Source organism: Eucalyptus grandis, chromosome 1, assembly GCF_016545825.1.
Source record: "Eucalyptus grandis isolate ANBG69807.140 chromosome 1, ASM1654582v1, whole genome shotgun sequence".
NCBI lineage: Eukaryota > Viridiplantae > Streptophyta > Magnoliopsida > Myrtales > Myrtaceae > Eucalyptus > Eucalyptus grandis.
In genome coordinates, this window is record NC_052612.1 from 8,798,816 (window position 1) to 8,824,889 (window position 26,074).

At 40.2% G+C, this 26,074-nt stretch overlaps 1 protein-coding gene and 1 pseudogene across 1 annotated transcript; both read right to left on the reverse strand.

Annotated features, from left to right (window-relative positions):
- Positions 1–2,087: 2,087 nt before the first annotated feature.
- LOC104455562 lies at positions 2,088–5,346 on the reverse strand (annotated as a pseudogene).
- Positions 5,347–18,824: 13,478 nt separating this feature from the next.
- Positions 18,825–22,668, reverse strand: LOC104455573 (MDIS1-interacting receptor like kinase 2-like). The gene is made up of 2 exons (XM_018873812.2): positions 19,677–22,668; positions 18,825–19,441 (listed from the first exon to the last, which is right to left on the reverse strand). Exons 1-2 carry the CDS (start codon positions 22,546–22,548, stop codon positions 19,056–19,058), a joined length of 3,258 nt encoding a protein of 1,085 aa, XP_018729357.2. The 5' UTR covers positions 22,549–22,668; the 3' UTR covers positions 18,825–19,055.
- Positions 22,669–26,074: the final 3,406 nt, after the last annotated feature.

Sequence of the window (26,074 nt, forward strand, 5' to 3'; positions counted from 1 at the left end):
AGGGAGCTCCGGCGAAGGCCCGAGCTGCTCGGGCCAGCTGCTAGAACACGGGCTGGCGCAGACGAGGGCAACGTCGAGCGGTGGTTAGGCGCGCGGGCGACGTGCGTGCAGTCGGGCGGAGTGGCGGCGGCGGTGATAAACGAATGGCGAGGGTCCGGCTGGCGACGTGCGACCACCATGGCTGCTCGGTTCCGTCGAGCAGCAAGAAGAGAGATGGAGAGGGGGAAACCAACGGAAGGGAGAGAGGAAGGAGAGAAAGGAAGGAGAGAGAGAGAGAGAGAGAGAGAGAGAGAGAGATGGGACCATTTTATTTTATTTTTTTCTCTTTCTTTAATCCAACAAAGATGGCTCACCATGACCTAAGATGACATCATATTCCACTCACCCAATCCTCCACAACCTCTTCCAATGGTTGCAATTTCCTTCTCCGCCGAGGCATGAAACTTTGTACATTAAATTCTTCAATTCCATTCGAATCTCTTCCAATTTAGTCCAATTAAAGTTCATAAATTAATTCAATGTCACCACACTTCAATTCACACCCTCACTTGTCCATAGAACCTCCTTGAGTCCCAAGGGCACGACCAAAAGCGGGCCTACTAATTCCTCGAGCCAAATTAGCCATTCTCTCGATTTAATTCGCTGAAAAACTCGATTGCATGAAAATCTTCCGATGATGAGTCAATGATCCTAAAATGATTTGTGACACATCATGACTTCCAATTTCTGAATTCGATCTCAATTTTCACGGTTAATTTCAATCTGGTGCAATTCCAGCGCATCCTAACCTACCAAGTAGCATTCAGGGAAATTTTCTTGCATCCAACCTGAGAGTAATCAGTCCCCAAGTCTGACGCGTTAAAATCACTTAATTGCTTCGTCCAATATGCTAGTCCTCTCATGAGTGGCCAATTTAAAGAGACGAACTATATGCACAGATGAAATGCCCGACTCAATCAGCTGAAAATAGAATTAGAAAAATTGGGATGTCACATTTACCCTAAGGAGAACCCTCTTTACCACTTGGATTGATCTTAAGGCGAAGGGCATTAGGGGGAATGGAAATTTCTTCCTTCTGTGATTGCAGCGGCACGAGTGGACCGAGAAGCATCGAAGAGAAGATGCAGAACTCGATCTTTCACAAGAATGCTTGTGCCAGAGAAGCAGGCTTCATGACTATAACTGGAACAACCATTCAGGTTTGGGAAGAGAGCCTTGCTGCCATCGGTATGATATTCCACGACATGTCCACACCTGGGCGACGTGTTGTTTCGACAAGCTACAATTGCTTTTCCTTGAACAAACTACACCAATGTGAACGACACTAACCTTGGATGAAAGCGAGTGGAGCTTGCGAACGACGGACTTGAAGCTTGCAAATGACTTAAAGCTTGTGGACGATGACCTTGTGAAAGAAGAGAAAATGGCGAACAGCAAAAGCGACGAGGATCAGGTGAGCGGCATGGCCGAGGATTGGGCGAGTGCAATATGCTTAAGCAGCCGGGGAGAGGAAGGAAGAAAATATGAATAATTGAAAATCCTATTCAATTTGGAAATTTTTAAAAAAATTTACCCAATTGCAGATTTTGACCAAATTACGCATGTTCTAGTTGCTGGAAAATGTTCATCAGTGAATATTTGGCTGATTGGGAAGTTTAAGCCCTTATTTGAGATGGACTTGGTCACTTGAGACCCTTATTTAAAATAAAGTCCACTTTATATTTCAAGCCTTTAATTAGAATTTTTTCCTTAAAGTTAGAACTTGAGTATGCAATTTATCTATATTGGCTCATACAAAAGGTAACTTTCAACTCATACCAATGTACAGGAAAACAAAACATGAGAGTAGTCTATCGGATCATCCGAAGTGATGACGTACTTCATATTCATTAGAGGATAGAGGGGATTTTTAAACATGTTTTGAAGATAGTGGAATAGAGATTTTCCAAATTATCCTTTTGTACACCCGATTCTTTCTCCTTCATAACGAGCTAAATCCCAAAAAGAAAAAGAGATATAGACAGAAAAGTATCATTTTTTTTTTTTTTTTTTTTTTGGTAAAAGTATCATTTGATCTGCAATATCCATTAAAATTTTATTCCTGTAGACTCGATAGCTTTGCTGATAGTTATGGAGCCCAATCACTCGGACAAGTAAGCTTGAGTGCGTGCACATAATTCTCGCGCGACAAAATGCATGGTGGGTTGCGAATCAGCACTTGTGTGCGTGCACGCTAGTGCCGTTGTGACGATGATTGCCACTTTCTTGGCTAGTTGGCCAGTCGGAGGAGGAAGACGCGGATCGAGCACATCCTTCAGCATCAAATTTGCGTCCTCAGAGATTGTTGATGTTGGTGTCATTAATAGAGAAGAGAGAAGATCCCTGGATGCTTTCCCATCATAATCTCTAGCGCCACTACTCCAAAGCTATACACGTCACATTTATTCGTTACCCGCATCATAATTGCTAACTCTATTTTCATGAAAGAACAATGCATTAATATTTTGATCAATGTCAAGTTGCACAAAAATTCCAAATTTCTTTGGTATTATTAATATGAATGACTTTTCAAAATCTATACTTGCTCTTAAAAAGTCTGATGAGAATTATATGATGAATCCAAATTTGAGAACAATTCATGCTAATATGTACAAGCGAAATGCATAGTTAGCTTTGATTATATGGCTTACCTGGAGCCATGTAGCCATGAGATCCGGCCACTGTGGCCCAATTCGATGAGTCTAAATTCAAGAGTCTTGCCGTCCCAAAATCTGAGAGTTGAGGCTCGAGGTATGACTCAAGCAAAATGTTTTTCAATGTTATGTCCCAATGGACGATAGGCGGTGAGCAATTGTGATGCAAGTAAGCAATTGCGTGAGCCACGCCATGAACAATGTTCACCCTTGTACCCCAGTCCAGTTCAACGGCTCCCGTTCCTCCATACAAGACATTTGCCAAACTACCTCTCTCAACAAACCCATAGACTAAGTACATGAAACCCCTCGTGGAACAGAACCCGTGGAGCTTGATCACATTGCGGTGTCGAACCTCGGTCAACACGCGGATTTCGTTCTCGAAACTCTGGCGGTTGACTGTTGGGACATTGCTGGATTCTAGTGCGTTGAGCTTTCTAACAGCGACGATTTGGCCGCTGGCCAATACGGCCTTATAAACGCTCCCGAACCCACCTTTTCCGATGCAATATTCTTCGCTGAAATCATTGGTGGCCTTGGCGATGTCGCTGAATGTGAACTTCCCTAACCTTTCCCATATGATCTGCTCAGATTTCTCGTGCTTTTTAAGACGCTTGATCTCTTCCTCTTTGTCAAGAAGATTTTTTCGCCACTGACGTAGCAGAATCACGGCAATTAGAATCGCCAAAAGTAGTGAGCAGCAGACGCCAACACTCACACCAACCAAAACCTTTTTTCTTTGGTCAGTCGATTTACTGCTTGTCCCACAAGGAGATAATCCGGTCACGTATCCACACAAGCCCGGATTCCCGATAAAAAGCACTTCCCGGTGCTTGTTGGAAGAGGCGACCACTAGGAACTGCACCTATTAGTTTGTTGTATGATAAGTCTATAGAGCCTAAACTGCTCACGCTGTTGAGAGCTGCAGGAATTGTACCCGAGAAGTTGTTATGCAAAAGATTGAGATTTTCCAGCTTAGTAAGCTTTGCCAAATTGGACAAAATTGATCCTGCTAGTGAATTGTGGCTCAGATCTAGGAGAATTTGTAGTGCGAACAAGTTCCCGAGCTCCGGCGGTATGACGCTCGACAGATTGTTGTTGCTCAAGTTCAAGCTCAGTAAATTCTTGCAATTCGCTAGCTCGTCCGGTATGCTACCGCTTATTGCGTTCTTTGACAAATCAAGATAATTTAGCTTCGATAAGTTTCCTAATGAGATGGGAATATCTCCAGCCAAATGATTGTTGCTCAAGTTCAGGCTCAACAACTCCCCTAGATTTCCCATCTCGTCGGGAATTTTCCCGGTCAAGTCATTGCTGTAAAAGTCACGGCACGCAACTGAGACAACTTCCCAAGCTCCGGTGGGATGCGGCCGGTAATTTTGTTCCCATTTATCTGCAAAGTCTTGAGATTTGTACACTCTCCCCATTGTGTGGTGAGATTCCCGACAAATCGGTTGTTGCTGAGGCTTATAAAACCAGATTCGGATAAACTCCAAATGCACTCGTGACATCTGCAGTGAACTGGTTGCTGTCCAGACGGACTCTCATTAGCAGTGAACAATTCTTCAAACAGTCAGGCAGCGGCCCAGTGAAGTTGTTCCCTTGGATCATGAGATATCGAGGAGCAAAGCCACTGCATAAATCTGGCGGCAGCTCTCGGTGAAGCCGTTGTTCGCAAAGCAAACAGATTTCAGAGAAGGGCTGTACTTGCCTAAATCACGTGGTATTTCTCCCGAGAAATTGTTCGAGCACAAAGAGATCTTCCGTAAGTTAGCAAGGCGAGAGATGGTCTCGGGAATCTTTCCATAAAGCTGGTTCGTGCCAAAATAGAGAGACGTCACCAACGTGAGATTCCCGACCTCCGGAGGAATAGTCCCCGAGAGCGAATTATTGTACATGGAGAGGTGATTGAGCTTGGTCAGACTTCCAATTTCGGGCGGAATTTGCCTGGAGATGAAATTTCTCTGGAGCTTCAGAGAAACAAGTTCGGTCCAATTTGTGAAGAAGTCAGGCAGTAACTCACCCGACAGGCGATTATGCGAAGCTCTAAATAATGACAATCTGACTAGATTGGACAGTGAGAGAGGCAGCTCCCAGAGATCGAATTCTCGGCAAGGGCTAAGTAGGTGAGGTTAGAACAGAGCCCGAGCTCCGAAGGGATCGAAGAGGTCAACTCGTTTAGTCTCAAATCAAGCTTTTCAAGCTTTCACAATTGTCCAATGGAGCAAGGAATTGCCCCTTCAAAGAAATTGACCGCCAGCTCCAAGAATCTGAGCTGGGATAGATTGCCGATCGAGGACGGTATTGGGCCCTCGAGATTGTTGTTGCTGACGTCAAAGCGGGTCAGGTTCGGGAACGAAGCGAAGTCGAGCGCATCGAGCGTGCCGTTGAGGCTTGAGCCAGAGAGGCTGATATCTGTGACCAACCCGCCACCGTTGCAGGCAATGCCAGTCCAGTTGCAGAGATGGGGGATGTTGGTGAGGGACCATGAGCTCAGGGAAGGTAGAGGTGGAGGGGGCGAGAGGGAGTTCTTCCATTTGACAAGAGCTTGCGCCTCTGTGGTCGGTGATGGTGAGGCCTGAAATGGAAGCAAGAAGAGGAGACAGAGGAACAGGAAAAGGAAGAGGGGGCAGGTTGCAGTTGATTTTGTCATGCTTGGCAAGATGCTATTAGGCTTCATGAGAAATGAGTGAGCTGAATGAACTTTTATAGCACGAGGGGTTCTAGTTTAGACCAAAGACCACGAGAAAGTGACAAACTCTGTGGAGTCTTACCGTGACAAACACATGTTTGACTTCTAGTCATTTCCCCACAACGTTGCCTGAAAAATCCTACGTGTTATTTTTTGTAGAAAAGTTTTACCTAAATCACAAAAGTAGCCTTCAGACTACTAGTACTTCTTACTAATACCCTTTGATTAATACTTCGAAAATATGATTTGAAGATTCTTGGTCAGGTGCCAAAATAATTGGAATCCATCTATACAAATATTTGCTTGTTTAATTATAATAGACAAGCATTTGTCTAGTCAAGGCCACCCTCGCTTGAGCAGGTAAGTGCAACCCCTACCCTCTTTTGAGGCCTGCGAAGGTCAACGAGGCCCGATAGTGGCCGATAGAGGGAAAAAGGGAAAATAAATTGAAAGAAGAAAAAAAGGGAAAAAAGAATAAAGAAAGAAAGGAAAAGAGAATATAAGGAAAATAAAATAAAATTCAAAAAAATATTAAAATATTATCTAACAAATTATTCATGTCAATTCTAATCATACCACGTTATCAATGCCACGTCAACAATTTTCAACGAAAATTGGTAATAGATGAAATGATTTAGGATTAAATTGACAAAAATAGGGATAAGAACTGCGCAAGTACTATTACGTTCATACAACGTTCAATTAATTGTCATAACTTTTTTTTTGCTTACGTTAGTGTTTCAAACTTGAAAAATCAATCACTTAAATACTATTGGCGATTTGCTTCACTGGAAAATCCAACATCGACACCGGTTGTCTTACGTGACATTGTCGGCATTGAAGTGAATAATCAGTAAAAAATTAAAAAAATAAAAGAAAATTGACGTTGAAAAATTATAATAAACAAGCATTTGTCTAGTCTGGGCCACCCATTGCAGAACCGCTTCATTGAATCTCAGTCCTCGCGAGCCTCCAGCAGAAATATCAAAAGGAAAAGGAGGGAAAGGAGGGGGATGGGAAGAACGAGCCCAGGCGAGCGACCGCAGAGAAGCAAAAACCCTAAAAATCTCAGAGAGAGAAAAGAGAGAGAGAGAGAATAGCAACTCAAAAGAAAGCATTGGACGTGCGATAACCAAATGAAACGAAACGATCATTAAAAAATAAAGGAGGAGATCTGCACTATTTATTTTTGGTCTCTGCACAAACTCTAATTTTTATAAATATTCCGAAATTGGAGAGGGTTTTTGGCTCGTGAAAATCGGCCTCAAATCGGATACGATCTGGAATTTACCCTAACTTCAAAATGGGCAGACCTAAAAAGGTGGAAGGCGGGAATCTGGATCTTATTGGAGACCACGGCCTCAAGGAGGCCCTCTCCTGAGACCGGCCTAGCTCAACGAGGCCCAACAGTGGCCGGTGAATGGAAAGAAGGAAAAAGAAAAAAAAAGTAAAAAAGTAAAAAAGAATAAAATATAAAAGGAAAATAGAATATAAGGAAAAATATAGGTAATTAATATAAGATTCATAAAAATATCAAAATATTATTAAAAATTATCTATATTAGTACCGGCTATACCACATAGGACAGTCAATTCCATGCCAATGATTTTAAGCCAAAATTGATCAAATATACTTAATTGGCAAAAGGTAAAAAAATTAAGAACTGAACTGGTAAAAGTGCAATAAATTTAAAACCTTTTAGACAATTTTCTTGTGTTCAACTCAATGTAGAGTTGCAACTAGAAACTCCTTAAATATCTGGTGCATAATTGACAAAGACAATGCATATAGTGAGGTGGTGCTTGTAAAGCCAGCAATTATTATAATTGCAAATTTGACAAGTTGCATCTTTGATTTTTTAATAGATGTGGATGTAATAGTGATTTTTTTGTATCTATGGTAGAGGATATTGTGTTTGAAAATTCTTATGTGATAGTTAAATGTGTTGGTAGAGTTGGTACCTTGATGATGCTCGCTTTTATAGTGAATTTTAAGCACAACTTAAGTCTTGAAAGATGTTGTGGCAACAAAAGAGCCCATGAGGGGTTGTGGGAGAGTAGTGGTAGAGTCCGAGTTCAAGTTCAAGCAAAATAGTCGTAACTTAGCTCAAACATCAAGCCAATATGAAGATTGTTGTGAATATATCTCAAGTGTGCACCTGTAAAGGAAACCCAATCTAAATAGATTCTCTAAACAAAGTTTGCTTTTTTATATTCGAATATTAAGGGGCGTTAGTTTTTGCCCATCAGTGAGCAAAAGAGCTCTTGGCCATGGTAATTCATTGTGTGGCATGCTGATAAATAACATTGTGAAGAATATATTCATGTGTGTATTGGTTTTTGCCTATATGTAAGTAGAAAAACTACTGAGTGCGACAATCAATTGTTCAAGCATGCTCAAGAATTACACTGTGAAGAAATTGTAAATGTTTTAAAGACAATAAATCTTGTGACAAGATTTGTGAGTTCCTTTGTGAAATCAATAGATTGTTCCCGAGGAGTTGTGAGGATTAAATATTATGTAAGTTATTGGACGTAAATAGGAGTTGTAAAACACTAAGTGTGTTTGAAAGATTCTAGTACGGTTGTAATTTCCATGGTATCATTTAATCTAAAGTGGAATTTCCATATTGTTCTCCCTCCAAAATTGGTCATAGTGGTCGAACCATATAAATCCAATATCCAATTCATTTTATTGTACTGTTTATTATTATGTCTATTGCATGTTTTTTGCAACACTATCTTTTAGAGGTAATGATGGATGGATTCAAGTACACTTTTTGTCATTGTCATTGCTATTCATGTTGGGTTCATATGATTAATTTTCCCCTAAAACTCCATTTGCTTCATAAAAATTTGTCATTTATGAAAAATGTTTCCCAATAAGTCATTTTCCTGGAAAATAATAATATTCTCGTTGTTTGACTGAAATTTGAAAATAAATTGGGAAACATTTCCGTCATTTAATATGGAAAATCTGATTTGATTTTCTTCTGCGCACTCCTTTTAATAATATTTTTTTTTTTTTTATTTTTTAAAATCAAAATTTTAATTACTTCTTTTTTTTTCTTTTTTTCTTTCTTTTTACTTTCCTTCTTCTTTAGTTGATTGTCGGCCATTGGCCATGTGGTCAGTTGTCGGTTGTCGCCACGATAGGTGACCGGCCAAGGAAGAAGGAAAAACAAAGAAAAGAACATATGATAAAAAATAAAATTAAAAAATTAAAAATAAAAGAAAGAAAAGAAAAGAAAAAGAAAAAAATAATAATTATTGAAAGGATGCACGGAGGAGAACATGCTTGGTTTGGGTGAAAGGAAGAAGAGGGAAAATGATTTCTTATTTTCAAAAATGAAAATCATTTTCCTCTATTTAAGAAAACTTCTTTTGGTTTGCCAAACACTAAAAAATCTATATATATATTTACTTGGAAGTTGTTTTTCGCGAAATGAACGGAATCTAAATACTAAAATATTTTTCCTTTTATCAATTAAGAAAAAGTTATAAAAGCTACTGGCCAAGTATCGACTCTAGTCCACTGAAGATTGCCACCATCACAAGGGAAGCCATTGTTTTTAATAAAAAAGATCACCCTCTTTTTTGAATTTGCTTATAAAATACCATACGGCGTATGTGATTTAGCAAAACAAACAAAAAGAAGATTATGGTGTCAATTGGAATGATAAAGTGCTATTGTCATTTTTTAAGCTACAGAAGTATACCTACAGCACTGGTAAACTATTGCCTTCGGTCTAATTGTGCCAATTCTAGTGTCAGAGTTGAATCTCAATTTCATGCCATTTGATTATGCATCAATCGATAGAGGTTTGTTCAAATTCATGCGATGGACTGTGCATCATCAGAAGCAGTTAATGACGATTTTGCGCCATTAAAAGGTTGATTGAGGCAGCTAAATTAGGTGGGAGATAAAAACTGCGAGCAATGCAAATGGATTTAGAAGGCTACAAGTCGATTGGAATCGGGTAGAGATAGTTCGTAAGATGAAATTTTTTATGGTTAAGAAATATTGCCAAGGTCGGTTTTCTGAACCTAAAAAAGATATTGAAGTGAGCACCTTTTCGATGGTTATCTGCTGAAGATTACATTTGAGACCAGTTCGAGCTCTCGCTAATCTGATTGCAAATTTAAAAAATTTAGTAATGCAATAAAAAAGTAGGATGGAAATTGAACAATTTGCTAATCTTTTCTCAAAATACAAGGAAAGGACATTTGAAAGTCACACAAGGGACCACCACGCACTTCATTTTGGCTAATGATCATCCATCAATCAATTCAACCATTGACAAACATATTTGATTAGAAAAAAACCAATTGAAAAAGCTAAAACCAAGGAAATTCATCTGTACCATTAATTACGTCGGAATAAAATAAAATAAAAATTATAATTAGGTAAGTTAAAACTCATCAAAGCCAGCACGACAGAAAAAGCACAGCGGATCAACGCACTACCTTAAAAGTGGTGGGCACCACCAAAGGCTGCTAATAAGGGATAAATTGACCCCCAAATTGACTTTTACATTTCTTGCGCGCATCGAGGGCTTAGATACACTACTATGTTTGATTACTATATGGGATTAGGTTAATTATAATCTATATTAATTGTAATTTTACTGAAATTGCCTTCTCACCCTATAAACAGAGAATGCAAGTTAAAGAGAAAGTTGGCAAATGTTTAAATCGGTCCTCCTATTAAATATTTTTAATTAGAAACATGTTGTAACATAGGCACAATTACGTCATTTCTTATTTGATCATTAAGTAAAGGCACGTGAACAAGCTAATGTAAACATAGAGAGTCCTTCAGGAGATCTTTGCTTGCTAATCTTGTAATTCACAAAGACCAATAATACGTATGCATACATTTATTTGGAGGAAAATTAATTATTATGAGAATATTTTTCTAAAAATGATCATTTGCATTGCTTACAAAAATGAATTGATGAAAATAATTTTCTTCATCACAAAACTATATAAACATAAACTGTTATTGACGATGAACCTTAGTATAAAATTTGGGAAATGAGGGCAATTGGGAAAATGACAAGGACAATACCGAGTAGAAAACATGAGGCTAGTAATATTGCCACGCATTATATTAGAGAGCAATTTTCCTAGACACACTATTCATCTATTCCAGCTAAACAACTACTTTAACATCAAATAGATTACACTCGAATCTAATTGAAATTTCTCAAAAAAAAGCGAGACGAAAATTCACCATGAACAACTGCATAGAGGTCAATGGTATGAACGATTCCTTTTGGAATTATAGAAAGCAGTTTTTGGCTTTGAAATAATTGCAAAAATTGATCTATCTCAAACATATCGATCAGAGCCAGCTCAAGTCCATCAAGTCTAGCTTTACATGGATAATGTGGATCTACCTATATTTAATATAAAGATTTTTTTTTTTGCGTAATATAAAGATTGTTTGACAATTCTTAATTAAAGGCAAATTGCATGTCTTATTTGAGATGTGAATATTCCGGGGCTTTACTTATCACTTATTTTTCTTTGTTTATTAAAAGTGTATTTCCTTCAGATTATGTTGCACAATTACATTGTTGCCGTGATGCACTTAGACCTATCAATCATGATTTGCCATGTGGCTCCTGATGCTCCTCCCCGTAGGCCTCTTGTTTGACAATTACAAACAGGGCAAAGTTGTTTTGACACTTATATGATTAGACCCACCCCTATTTGCATTAGAGAGACAGAATTGCTCTTTATTATTCAATTGAAACTTAAAGTAGTGGACCCCAATTTACACATTGTCCTATTCTTTCTAGTTTTTCTAGTTTATGTAGCATCCGGTTACCATAATTGAGGATAACACATTCAAGTGATTATTATCATGCACATCAAAAACCTATCTTTTCTACTCTCTCTCTCTCTCTTTTTGTCTCTTCTACACATGTTAGCAACTTTATTTATTAATGACATCTTTAGAACTTTTCATTTCGTCGAGTGAATTTTTGCACTAATTTTCACGTAGAAATGTAGAAAAGCCTATATACAAACAAAATTTGTAAAATAGAAACTATGCCTAAAGTAATAGAAATATTTTTCATGAAAGCTTAATTTCATTCATGTTGGATTGACAAAGAAAATGCTGATTTTAATGTTCTAAGCAACAATGGGTTTAAATTTGAAGGGAACCCACGATGGAAAAGAAATCAATTGAGGAAAAATGTATAAATGTGAAATCCATCAACGCTGATTTTCCCTATCTTGTATAAACGGAGTGTATTTAGTTATAAAGAGGGTGGAAATAATGTCACCCAAATAATACTAGAATGGTAAATGATGCAACATTTGACCACATTATGGTTGCAAAGTAAAAAGGAAAAAAAGCCTAATTTATAAATGAGTATAATTGCAAGATCAAGTTATCAACAATGAAATTTATGGGTAACTTCCAACGCACCAATAACTAATTAATCAAAATGGTTTTAGGAACAGGTCTCATATTGCCTCAACATGCAAACGTCAGGTTGTACGCCAAGCTCCAATTTATTTATTTATTTTTTTTTTTTTACATCTCTAATATTTAGTTGGGAGTGGACTTTTCAAATCGGTGCATTGAGTTAATTTGAATGGTTCGCAATAGGGTCTGATCAAAATTAACTTATGTTGACCTATAATTTTAGCAACATGTACCCAAACAAATATCCAATCCAAATCGAGACTCCAATTTTTAACAGCTTTTCTTCTTAAATGTAGAAAATAACATACTAGTGATAATCCAATTTGCGTAAGCAAAGTCAGGCCCAGCGGATCCTGGGTCACCAAAAAAATATATATATGTACTAAAATAAATTAACCAATTTTAAATAAAATAAACTTGAACAGAACTAGCAAATAAGAAATTACTAGAAATAATTCTCGTAAATAACTCACATTTTGAAAGCATTAACAAAGTGACTAGTGTCAATTTTCAGCAATCCTCCTCGCACCATCAGCACTATTGCATTAGTGTTGTTATAAGTTTTGGAAATTAAAAAAATTAAATCTGAAATAGAAATTATGTTAGGAAAAGATAAAAAAATGTTTTTTCCTCCAGAAGAAAAAACATAATAGACATGTGGAAGAACCAAAATTCATCCAACCATCTCCTGTAAAATATTTCCTTCGCTACAACGAACCTAGTGATAATCCATTTTTTAATATGTTGTGTTCTTAAGAGAGCTAATTGTGGTGACTAGACCTTTGCGCCCTTGTTCCTAATTTATCGATGGAAGAGAGCTGATTGAGGTAACAATTACTCTCTCTCTCTCTAACAATTACTCTCTCTCTCTCTCTCTCTCTCTCTCTCTCTCTCTCTCTCTCTCTCTCTCTCGTTGCATCATCTACATATCTAGATCAAGGTCTAAATTAATAGGATTTCAAGTGCATGGACCATGGATGTGACTTTTGAACATTAGATGGTCCTCAATTATCGATCTTTCTACATATGTGTCTAAAAAAAACCAATTAAGTATCTAAAGACAAAGCTTAGTCAATCTGAAGTCTTCTGCACACTCAACCTTTTTAAGACAAAGCTTAGTCAATTTGAAGTCTTCTACATGCTCAACCTTTTTAAGAGGGTCATTATGTATATTAACCAATCAACCAAATCTCACACTTTCATCTGGAGAAGCCTTTGGAAGCACTTGAATTTTTCCAATCAGACCAGAATTTCATTTTGGGCCAATAGCCGGCCGTACCCATTGGAAAGTGGGTGTAATTGATAAGTCAAGAGTTACCAACAATGTAATTTATGTCAGACTTCCAACCCATCAATACCTAGGATGTGAATGTTCTCTAAAATTTGGATTTTTGCAAGTCAATAAATACTCTTTTTTAGCAATGTGTCGTGCCGTATAGATGAACGTATCACTAGCGACGTTAAAAAAATATGGAAACTTATGGTGGCCAACTAATTGCCAATCACTTTAAGTGATGTCATATAAAGAGGTTTTGGTGGTAGGTGATTATAGGTTGTTGAAAAGGAAAATTCAGGAAAAAAATGATGTTCAAAAGGACTATTTTGCAACTTTTCCAAAAGATTCAGGACTTAGACCGTGTTTCTAGAATAAAGAAGTTTATTCATTGATTAATATATTCAAGAAACCGAGGCCCAATACAGGGAAGATACGGTGAGGCTCATGCATTCTTTTTTTCCTGCAAATCTAGTGCTTGTGCAGAGAGAGAGAGAGAGAGAGAGAGAGAGAGGAGGATCAGGACTCAGGTCTAGATGCAAGAGTATGTAATGGATGATGAATACCTTGAACTTTGATAATAGAACTTGATGACAAATGTTCGGTTAATATAACCAAATTGTGAGACTTGACCCTGATGGGCAAGAACTCCAGATAGATGTTATTGCAAGCTTCTGTTGCAGGTCAATGTCCATGACAAAGCTGATAAGTGGGAAAGAGATAGATATGTCTCTTTTTGGGTTAAAGTGCGAGAGAATTCATCCATTTGGTGAAATTTGTCATTAGTCTGAGTCCTTTCTTTTCCATAATACCTTGGTGACTAGTCTAACAAGAACTCATTCAGGGTCATTACCTTTCCTCTATTCAAAGAGCGAGATGATTATCATACAATTCGGTCGTTTCTTGGTAGAATTATGAAAGAAATTCACTTTTGACTCTATTCAGGCTCAATTCAATAGTCATCAGTACTCGGACCTATGACTCCAAAGCCGCATTTGAAACGTTCTCAAAAGCAGACCAGCCACTTTTGTCGCTCGAAACTTCAGTTGGGTTGGTTTGAGAGGAACGAATCTAAAGAAACGAACAACTTGCCAGAGGAAGCTCCAAAAACGACAGGATTGGTCCTTCCAACTTGGTGAGACGATATAATATTAATGGCTTGACATATTCACAATGCCCAGAATTAAGTAACATTATATGAAAATTGGCTAAACAAAAGAAAAGAGGTGTCCAAAAATCCTAAATTATTGTACTTTTACTAATTCAATTCTAAACATTTTTATATTTGTGATTGAATTATAAACATTTTAACATTTTGTTTATTGAGTTCATTTGACCAATTTTGCTCGGAACTTGCTAACGTGGACCCAAGCATTGACGTAAATAATTTTTAACAATATATTAATATTCCTTTTGAATTTTTTATTAATTTTTCCTTCTTCCTCTTCTAGCGGCCAAGTGGGCCTCAACTCGACTAGAGGTGAGGGCCAACCAGCCATAGGCGAGGGCCAATGAGGTCAACTTGGCTGGCCTCTAGTGAAGCTCGAACCTTCTGGCCACTGGCAAGGGTGGATCTCATTGTTGTTGGGTGAGGTTGCCACTGGTGAGGCTCAACTAACTTGCCTTTGGTGAGGGTGATCTTTGCTAGAGGGCAGCATGGTTGACCTTGCCAGCCCTCATCTTTGGCGAGTGGCCGATGCTCGGGGACTAGCTAAAGAAGGAGGAAGGAAAAAAAAGAAAAAAAGGAAAAATTATTAAATATTGATAAAATATTAAAATTGTTTATGTTAGCCTCAGATGCCATGTAAGATGACCGGCGTTCACGTCAATTATTTTTAGCTAAAATTGACCAAATGGACTCAATTGGCAAAACATAAAAAAGGTTCTAGACCCAATTGACAAAATTAAAAAATTTAGAACTGAATTGACAAAAGTACAACATGTTTAAGATTTTTTGGACAATTTCCCCAAAGAAAAGGGAAAAAGCAATCAAAGAAAGTAAGATAAACGTCAAATGATGTGTGGATTGATGATCTGTGTATGGTGTGTGTATATATATACACACACACGTACCAAGTGTAGGTTCTCAAAAGCCAATTCACATAAATTAAATCAAGAAATCTGCATTGCGCTATATGCATTCACCCAATTAAGGACACATAGTTGTACCGAAAATAGTTGCATTAATCCCCTTTACCCTGGAGCCCTGAGAACCCTTCTTGGTGGGTATTCCATTTTGAGAGAATCATTACAAGAATATTTTTTTGTTGGAGAATCTAACATCATAAATTAAGCGAGAAAAAGCCAAATCCTAAACATTCATTCGAGCTTCTCATACTGGAGTTTCTGTGGGCCAAAAAAGAAAAATTGCTGGAGCTTAGGCTAGTCACATTGCAAGTTCCCATCATGTTATTTTTTTAAGTCTCTGAATTCGATAACAAAGGTCAAGATGCGGAATTTCCTTACACAACTCAAGAACGCGACACGATCTTAACAAGTTCATGTTCATGATGTTTAGTTCGCAGATGTCGTTAACCCATTTGATGCAATCGACAAAATGACTTCCATTCGAGTTTCTTTGCAGACAAAAGACCTATTAAGAAAAAACGCCATATTAGAGTTGGAATTTTCGCAGATGTCGTTAACCCATTTGATGCAATCGACAAAATGACTTCTATTCGAGTTTCTTTGCAGACAAAAGGCCTATTAAGAAAAACGTCATATTAGAGTTGGAACTTGAGCTAGCAAGTATCTCTGCATGACCATTGAAAATGCAACTTGGGACTCATCCCGTACCAATTTATAGGAAAACAAAACGAAAAAGTGATGATGACCTTCTTTATATTCATTAAAATATTCGTGCTTAAGATTTGTAAGCATGTTTTGAAGACGATACAGATATCAAAGGCTTAGCCATAATAAATAAGAGTATGTCGAGTGCCGAGCACCGCTATAACCGAAATCCCATATCAAATGTTGCTTTCTATTCTGTTGTTGCTCTTTGTAAGAGTGATGTAAACTGATGTTGTCAAATAATGATAAGAAATGTATTTCACTTTTTACTACTACGGTGTTTCATTGATGTGCAGATGTGGTTTTTTCTTACATTAATTTCATCTCCATTATAGAATAATATGAGAATGTTACCCCGAGGGAGATCCCTCCTCGCGGGAGATCCCTCCTCGCCACTTGGATCGATCTTAAGGCAACTTGGGACACATCCCATACCAATATATAGGAAAACAAAACGGAAAAGTGACGATGACCACCTTTATATTCATTACAATATTCGTACTTAGGATTTGTAAGTATGTTTTGCAGACAATACAGGCATCAGAGGCCTATCCATAATAAATAAAAATACATCGATTGCCAAGCACCTCTATGGCCAAAAATCGGGAAAAGTGCCAAAAAGTCCTAAACATTTTGTCTTTGAGCCGATTTAGTCCTAAACTTTTTGATGCCGATTTAGTCCTAAACCTGTACGTTGTGCCAATTCAGTCATTTCTGCCAATTTTGGCGGATTTTCTTGATTGGACGCCAACCATAGGGTGACATGGCGATCGGCGTAACGTGGACACATTTTAATAATATTTTAATATTTTGAATTTTTTTCTTTTTCTTTTATTTATTTATTTTTCGTTTTCTGTTTTTCTTTTTCTTTTTCTTTTTTTCTTCTCCTCTTCTTCTTCCAGGCGGTCGCCGGACCTCGGCGACCGGCCAAAGGTGATCCCCCGTCGGCCACCAGCACGAGGTGAGGGTCGAGCCTCGCGCCTGGGCGGCGAGGCTCGCCCTCGCCGGATCTCGGCAAGCCTCACGGCCGGGGCGAGCGGGACGGCGCACCCAACGTCGGGAGGAACAACAGCAGCTTGCGTCGGGCTCCAGGCGTAAGAACGACGGCAAATCGCATCAAGGTAACGGCAAAGCAACCAGCTCGGCACGGCGGGGCTGGGCTGGTCTGTGGAGGCAACGGGTGAGGCCGCGGCAACAAGAGGCGTTGGGCTGCGGAGGCCTCACGCGCCGGGGTCTCCCTATCTCTTCGGAATCGCCCTCCCCCGGGGCTTTTTCTCTCTCACAATTCGGATCTCGCTCTCGGGCCTCCCCACCTCGCCACCCGGCGAGGCTCGACCTTGCTAGATCCGGCGAGGGTCGAGCCTCGCCCATGGCCGGCGAGGCTAGACCTCACCAAATCCGACGAGGGCGAGCCTCGCCCATGGCCGCGAGGTGGAGGCTCGACCTCTCGCCTCGCCGCCCAGCGCGAGGCTCGACCCTCGCCGGCATTTTGCCTCGGCCGGTCGCGTCCGGCTACCGGCCGGAGGAAGAAGAGGAGAAGAAAAAAAAAGAAAAAAAAAAAAATTCAAAAAAATTAAAATATTATTAAATGTGTCCACGCGGCGCCGTCGGGCCACGTTAGCGATTGGCGTCCGCCAGCAAAAATCCGGCCAAAATTGACCGGAAATGACTGAATTGGCACAAGATACAAAAATTTAGGACTAAATCGGCAAAAAAAAAAAAAAATTTAGGACTAAATCGGCACAAAGACAAAAGACTTAGGACTTTTTGGCACTTTTTCCGCCAAAAATCCCATATCAAATGTTGCTTTCTATTCTGTTGTCATTTTTTGTAGGAGTGATGTAAACTGATGTTGTCAAATAACGATATGGATTATTGTATGTCAGTTTTACTACTGTGGTGCTTCATTGTGCAAATGTGGTTTTTTCTTACATTCATTTCGAGTCCATTATAGAATAATATGAAAAGGTTGGTTGACCTAGAGTTTTGGCCAAAATGACAACTAGTTTTAGTCTTAGCAGACGAGAATACTCCTATGTATGTTCATAGCAAATACAGACATTTCAAGTTGGAATCTCCAAGCATGAATGATATAGACAGCACCTTTTTAACACTTGATTATCTCATTAAAAAGATGCACAGAAACTTTTTATCCCTCCCCAGATCAAAATATAGAACAACAAGTTTAAATGAAAAACTCTTTGAAGAATCTATCTTTTGTACAAGATATAAGTAATAATCGACAAAACATATGCGGCCATTTCACTTCCCCACGGCTCAAGCCGCGAGTCTTCCAGTGACGCTGTAGAATTTTTTAGACAATATAGTGTCTTTTCCATCAGAAGATATAGGAAGCCCAATGATAAATTCATCCGCCTCCTGTAGATTACCGCGAAAGCATTATTCAGAGGAGTCCATGTCTAGCTTACCGACAATAACGAAGTCAAATCACTAACTCAAGGATGCCATGAAAATCGACAAAAAAGAAGAGACAATGGCGAACAACGGGCTGAAGCTTGTGAGGAGCAACGAGGATCAGGTGAGCGGCGTCGCCGAGGATTAGGCGAGCATCGTGGCTGAGGATCAGGCGAGAGCAATATGCTTAAGCAGCCAGGAAGAGGAAGGAAGAAAATGTGAAAATTTGAAAATCCAAATTTTTTAACCCAGTTGTAAATTTTGACCAAATTATCCCATTCTAGTTGCCAGAAAAATGTTCACTGGTGAACGTTTGGCCGGCCAGTAAGTTCAAGCTCTTATTTGAGATTGATTTGGCCACTTAGAGCCCTTATTTAAACTAAAGCCTACTTAGACTCTCTTTTGAGAAAATGATCCCCATAATTATAATTTTTCTTTAAAGATAGAACTTGAGTAGGCAATTATCTTTATTGGCCCATCGAAAAGGCAACTTCCATCTCATACCAGTGTAAAGGAAAACAAGACAGGAGATCTGTTCGATCATCCGAACTGATGACGTACTTCATATTTATTAGAGGATACATAGTTAGGATCTATAAATATGTTTTGAAGACAGTGCAATAGAATTTTTCTAAATTATCCAAATTTTACACCCCACTCTTTCTCATCATTACGAGCTAAATCCAAAAAACGAAAGAGAGAGAGTGAGAGAGACAGAAAAGTATCAATAGATCTGCAACATACCTTAAAATTTTACTCCTGTAGACTCGATAGCTTTGTTGATAGTTATGGAACCCAACGGCTCGGACAAGTAAGCTTCAGTGCATGCGGATAATTCTCGCGCGACGAAATGCATGGTGGGTCGTGAATCGGGACTCGTGTGCGTGCACGCCAACGCCGCCATGACAATGAATACCACTTTCTTTGCTTGTTGGCCAATCGGAGGAGGAAGACGCGGATCGAGCACGTCCTTCAGTAGCAAATTTGGGTTCTTCGAGATTGTTGATGTTTGCATCATTGATAGAGAAGAGAGAAGATCCCCCGGATGCTTCCCCATCATAATCTCTAGCGCCACCACTCCGAAGCTATACACATCACATTTGTTTGTCACCCGCATCGTAACTGCTAACTCTATTTTTCATGAAAGAACAATGCATCAATATTTTGATCATAGTGTCAAGTTGTAACAAATTCCAAACTTCTTTAATATTATTAATATGGATGACTTTTCACAACTTGCTCTTCTCAAAAGTCTTGTGAGAATTATTGATGAATCCAAAATCGAGAAGTTAATGGGAGCAATTTGAACAATTACGGACAATATGCACATGTAAAATGCATACTTAGCCTTGGTCATAAGGCTTACCAGGAGCCATGTAGCCGTAAGATCCGGCCACTGTGGTCCAATTTGACGAGTCTGAATTCAAGAGTCTCGCCATCCCGAAATCCGCGAGCCGAGGCTCGAAGTCCGACTCAAGCAAGATGTTGTTCAACGTTATGTCCCGATGGATGATAGGCGGTGAGCAATTGTGATGCAAGTAGGCGATTGCTTGAGCCACGCTTTCAACAATCTTCACTCTTCTACCCCAGTCCAATTCAGCTACTCCTATTCCTCCATACAAGACCTTTGCCAGACTGCCCCTCTCAACAAACTCATAGACCAAGTAAATGCAACCCCTCGTGGAGCAGAACCCGTGGAGCTTGATCACATTGCGGTGCCGGACCTCAGTCAACACGCGGATTTCGTTCTCGAAAGTCTGGCGGTTGACCGCTAGGACATTGCTAGATTCTGGTGCATTGAGCTTTTTGACAGCAATGATTTGGCCGCTAGGCAATACGGCCTTATAAACGCTGCCGAACCCACCTTTTCCGATGCAGTACTCTTCACTGAAATCATTGGTCGCCTTGGTGATGTCGCTGAATGTAAAATTTCCTAACCTTTCCCATATGATTTGCTCAGATTTCTCGTACTTTTTAAGACGCTTGATCTCTTCCTCTTTGTCGAGAAGCTTTTTTCGCAGCCAAAGTGCCAGAATCACAACAATTAGAATCGCCAAAAGTACTAAGCAGCAAACGCCAACACTCACACCAACCAGAACTTTTTTTCTATGGTCAGTTGATTCACCGCTCCTCCCACAAGGAGATAATCCCGTCACGTTTCCACACAAGCCCGGATTCCCAACAAAAGCACTTCCCGGTGCTTTTTGGAAGAGGCGACTACTAGGAACCGCACCCGTCAGCTCATTGTACGATAAGTCTATTGAGATTAAACTCACCAAGTCAATGAGAGTAGCTGGGATTGTACCCGAGAAGTTGTTATGGGAAAGATTGAGATTTTCCAGTTTAGTGAGCTTCGCTAAATTGGACGGAATTGATCCTGCTAGTGAATTGTGGCTTAGGTCTAGGAGAATCTGTAGCGGGAGCAAGTTCCCCAGCTCCGGTGGTATGACACCCGATAGATTGTTGTTGCTCAAGTTCAAGCTTAGTAAATTCTCGCAATTCGCTAGCTCGACCGGTATGCTACCACTCATTGCGTTCTTCGACAAATCAAGACAATTTAGCTTCGATAATTTTCCTAATGAGATGGGAATGTCTCCGACCAAATGGTTGTTGCTCAAGTTCAATTTAAGCAACTCCCTTAGATTTCCCATCTCGTCGGGAATTTTCCCTGTCAATTCATTGTTGTGCAAAGTCAGGGCACGCAATTGAGACAATTTCCCAAGCTCTGGCGGGATGCTGCCGGAGATTTTGTTACCATCTATCTGTAAATTTGTGAGATTCTTACAGTCTCCCCATTGTGGCAAGAGACTCCCGACAAATCGGTTGTTGCTGAGGTTTATGAAGTCCAGATTCAGATGAACTCCAAATGCGCTGGTGATATCTGCAGTGAAATGATTGCTCTCTAGGCGAACTCTCCATAGCCCCGAACAATTCTTTAAGCAGTCGGGCAGTGGCCCGGTGAAGTTATTCTCTGCGACCGTGAGATATTGAAGAGAAAACCCACTGCATAAATTTGGCGGCAATTCTCCGGTGAAGCTGTTGTCGGAAAAGAGAACTTCACGCAGAGAAGGACTGTACTTGCCAAAATCACGTGGTATGCTTCCCAAGAAATTGTTCGTGAACAAAAAGATCGACTGTAAGTTAGCAAGGCGAGAGATGGTCTCAGGGACCTCCCCATAAAGCTGGTTCACACTGAGGTGGAGACTGGTCATTGATGTGAGATTCCCGACCTCCGGAGGAATAGTACCAGTGAGGTTGTTAGAGGAAAGCCAGAGGATTTGCAGGTTGCTGAGGTTCCACAATGTAGTAGGGATTTGGCCGGAGAGCGAATTGTGGTACAAATAGAGGTAATTGAGCTTGGTCAGGCTTCCGATTTCAGGCGGAATTTGCCCGGAGAGATTGTTTCTTGAGAGGTCTAACTGGAGCAAATTCTTGAAGCTCCCAACCCCAGTAGGGATTGGGCCGAAAAGCGAATTGTTGTGCAACTTGAGGTATCTGAGCTTGGTTAGGCTTCCGATTTCGGGCGGAATTTGCCCAGAGAGAAAATTGTGCGTGAGCCGCAGAGAAACAAGTCCGGTCCAATTCGTGAAGAAGTCAGGCAGTAACTCACCTGACAGGCGATTATCCCAAGCTTCAAATTCTGACAACCTGACCAGACTGGACAGTGAGAGAGGCAGCTCCCCAGAGATCGAATTCATGGCAAGGGCTAAGTAGGTGAGGTTAGAACAGAGCCCGAGCTCCGAAGGGATCGAAGAGGTCAACTCGTTTGCTCTCAAAACAAGCTTTTCAAGCTTTCTCAGTTGTCCAATAGAGTGAGGAATTGCCCCTTCGAAGAAATTGTCCGCCAGGTCCAAGAACCTGAGCTGGGACAGATTGCCAATCGAGGATGGTATCGGGCCCTCGAGATTGTTGTCGCTGACATTGAAGCAGGTCAGGTTTGGGAGCGAAGCAAAGTCGAGCGCATCGAGCGTGCCGTTGAGGCGTGAGCCTGGGAGGCTGATCTCTGAGACGGACTCGCCATTGTTGCAGGCAACGCCAGTCCAGCTGCAGAGACGGGTGATGTTGGTGAGGGACCAGGAGCCCAGAGAAGGAGGAGGAGGAGGAGAGAGGGAGTTCTTCCATTTGACAAGAGCTTGCGCCTCTGTGGTGGGCGATGGTGAGGCCTGAAACGGAAGCAAGAAGAGGAGACACATGCAGATGCAGAGAAAGAGAGGGCGGGTTGGAGTTGATTTTGTCATGGCTAGCGAGATTATTCTCGTGGTTCAAGGGAGGGCGGCCCTCGCATCGCCTAAGCGCGCCTGATATGTAATTGTATATGTTTCTTCTGCATCTTTTGTTTCTTGCCTGTGAGTTTTGATTCACCAATGCTCACTTTTATTTTAGTCGTTTTCCAACCACGTCGGATGAAAATTCCGACTTAGTTGCCTCCAAGGTCATTTCGCCCGCGTAGACAGCCGCGTGTTATTTTTTGTTAAAATTTTTACCTAAATCACAAAAGTAGTCATCAACTACTAGTACTTCACATCGATTCTTAAATTAATACCTCGGAGATAATGATTTGAATATTCTAGGTCAGGCGTCGAAATAACTGGAATCCATCTGCTTGTTTAATTATAATAGACAGGCATTTGTTTAGACAAGGCCACCCTCGCCTGAGCGGGTTGAGAGCAACCTTGGCCCTCTCCTGAAGCCGGTGAAGGTCAATGAGCCTCGGTAGTGGCTGGCAGAGCGAAAAAGGGAGAAAGAAAAAAAGGGAAGAAGAATTTTTTTTTTTTTTTTACAAAAAGGAAAAGTGAATATAAGGAAAAAATTATATAATTAATATAAAATTCAAGATAAATATTAAAATATTATTAAAATTTGTCAACGTCAATACAGGTCATACCACAAAGACGATTAGTGCCACGTAGGACGATTAGTGCCACGTTAGCGATTTTCAACCAAAATTGATCAAGTATACTTAATTAGCAAAAAGTGAAAAGATTTATGATCGAATTGATAAAAGTACGATAAATTTATAACTTTTTAGACAACCTTCATATGTTCAACTCAACATGAAATTGCAACCAAAAGCTCCTAAGATAATTCATGCATAATCAACACAAACGATGCATATAGTGAGGTAGTGCCTATAAAAGCCACCAATTACTATAACTATTAAATTGACAAGGTGCATTTTCAATCTCCAAACAGATGTGGTTTAGCTTTCTCAATGGACTTTCAATCCTTAAAGCTTTTGAAGAAATGTTGGATCATTTGACAAGTATTTTGAAATAACTTTCGGCCAAATGTAAGCATTGAAAATATTGAAAGCCCTAAGCTACTCCCACCTAATTGTGCCGAGTAGAATTTGTAGAATGTTGAAACTAGGATTAAATACTTTTTTTCCTTCTAAAACTACTATCACTAATTCTTTAGTTTTCTAATTTTGCCACTACTTGTAACAGTTCATCTTCTTCACATGAGGGGGGATCGGCAAGGCAAGATCTGGTTGGCGAAGGGTCGGCGAGTGACCGACGAAGGGTTGGTGAGGGCTAAGTAGAATCAACACGCGACACAATGACATACATACGACACAACACATCCACGTGTCATTCCTTAAAAAATATAAAATTCCGACACACTAAAACATATTATATATTAAATGAATATTTTTATTTTTAATTAATTTAATTCAAATTTACAATTAATTAATTAATTTAAAAAATTTACAATGAATTTACACTAATCATTCAACATTCGGTATTTTTATTTTTAGAAATTACTTCTTAATTTCATTTAATTATTTTTTCTATTAAATAAAAAGTCCCCCAACTCTCTTTTTTCCCTCATCTCTTTCCCCCACCCCCATACTTTTTTTCACTTTTCTTTCCCTCTCCCACCACCTACACTTCCCCACCCCCTTGGCTCCCCTCCCTCTGGTCACTTCCCCACTTTCTTCCCTCATCTTTTTCCCTCAACCCCCAAATTTTTTTTTAACTTTTCTTTCCCTCCTCCACCACCTGACACTTCCCTCCCTCCTTTCACTTCCCCCTTTCTTTCCCTTGTCTCTTTCCCTCCCCCACCACCTGTCACTTCCCCCTTTTTCCCCCTCTCCCTCTCTCTTGTCACTTCCCCCTTTTTTCCCTCGTCTCTTTTCCTTTCCCCCAAATTTTTTTTTCACTTTTCTTTTCCTCCCCTACCAACTGACACCCCCAAATTCTTTTCACTTTTCTTTCCCTCCCTCACCACCTGACACTTCCCTTTTTTTTTCCCCTTGTCTCCTTCCCTCCCCCACCACCTGTCACTTCTCCCTTTTTCCCCCTCTCTCCTGTTACTTCCCCCTTTTTTCTCGTCTCTTTCCCTCCACCCCCAATTTTTTTCACTTTTCTTTTCCTCCCCTACCGACACCCCCAAATTCTTTTCACTTTTCTTTCCCTCCCTCCTGTCACTTCCCTTTTTTTTCCCCTCATCTCCTTCCCTCCCCCACCACCTGTCACTTCCCCCTTTTCCCCCTCTCTCCTGTTACTTCCCTCTTTTTCTCGTCTCTTTCCCTCCACCCCAATTTTTTTCACATTTCTTTCCCTCCCCCACCAACTGACACTTCTCCTCTCCCTCCAACAGGCCAAATCCCTTTTTTATTCTTTTATTTTTCTTCTCAAAAACCTAGCAACTCCCTTCTTCTCTCCTCCTCGCCGTACGACCCCTTCCTCTCCTCTTCCTCTCGATCTCTACTTGCTCTCAGAGTCTCGGTCCTCCTCACAATTGTTCACCACCTCGCCTCCAGCCCTTCCTCCCTCGCAGCGGCAACCTCGTCGTCAATCCATCGCAACATCATAGAGTGGCGGCCCTCGCTTCAGTCTTTGCTCTTTCTCTAGCCGTCTCTCGCCGTCACAGGCTTGCTGTTGCTTGCATCCTCCTTTTTGCTCCCTCGCCCTCGTCCTCATCTCCACCCTCCATTGTTATTGGGACACACGTGTCGAAACGTGTCGATAAAAGTGATCACGTGTCAACAAATCCGACACGTGTCAGATACGATACGGAAGCACGTGTTATGTGTCCATGCTTCATAGGGTATGGGTCACGTGACCCAAGTGACCTCCACCAAAGGTCAGACAACCTCAGGCAATGGTCGCTTGGGTTTCTTGACCTCATGTAGCAGTCGCTCAGGTTATGCGACTCTTGCCAACACCCATAGCCCTTGGCCAATTCCAACAAAGGATTTGGGTCCTTTTTTTATAATAAAAAAGAAAAAAGACTCAAAACCATAGCAAAGTTTTTTTTTTTTGCTAAACACTACATGAATTCAAAGTTCCTTCGTAAAGAGTTTTACCAAACACAATTTATATTTTTCCAAAGCACTTTGGCTTTCAACACTTGCATTATACCCAAAGCCCATTTACAAAGTTGAACCAAATTCCCCTAGGCTCTAGCCTACTGAAGATTGCCACCATTACAAAGCAAGCCATTTTAAAAAAAAAAAATCACCCTCTTTCTAGATTTGCTTACTAAATACCTTATGACATATGTGACTCAGAAAAACCAATAAAAAGAAAATTATGGTGTCAATTGGAATGATAAAGGGCTACCGTCATTTTATAAGCTACAGAAGAACACCTACAACACAAGTAAAATGTAGTTCCGTGTGGTCTGATTATGCCAAATCTAGTGTCAAAGAGTTCATCTCGATTTCGTTCCATTTGACTACACATCATCTCGATTTCGTTCCATTTGACTACACATCAACGGATAGAGATCTGTTCAAATTCATGTGATGGACTGTGC

What these genes read in the sequence shown, in the direction of transcription:
- LOC104455573 (XM_018873812.2), bottom strand. Translation starts at nt 22,548, where the DNA reads ATGACAAAATCAACTCCAACCCGCCCTCTCTTTCTCTGCATCTGCATG. An exon ending in TTACGGCTACATGGCTCCTG is followed by an intron (nt 19,442 to 19,676) that starts GTAAGCCTTATG and finishes CATGAAAAATAG; the next exon opens with AGTTAGCAGTTACGATGCGG.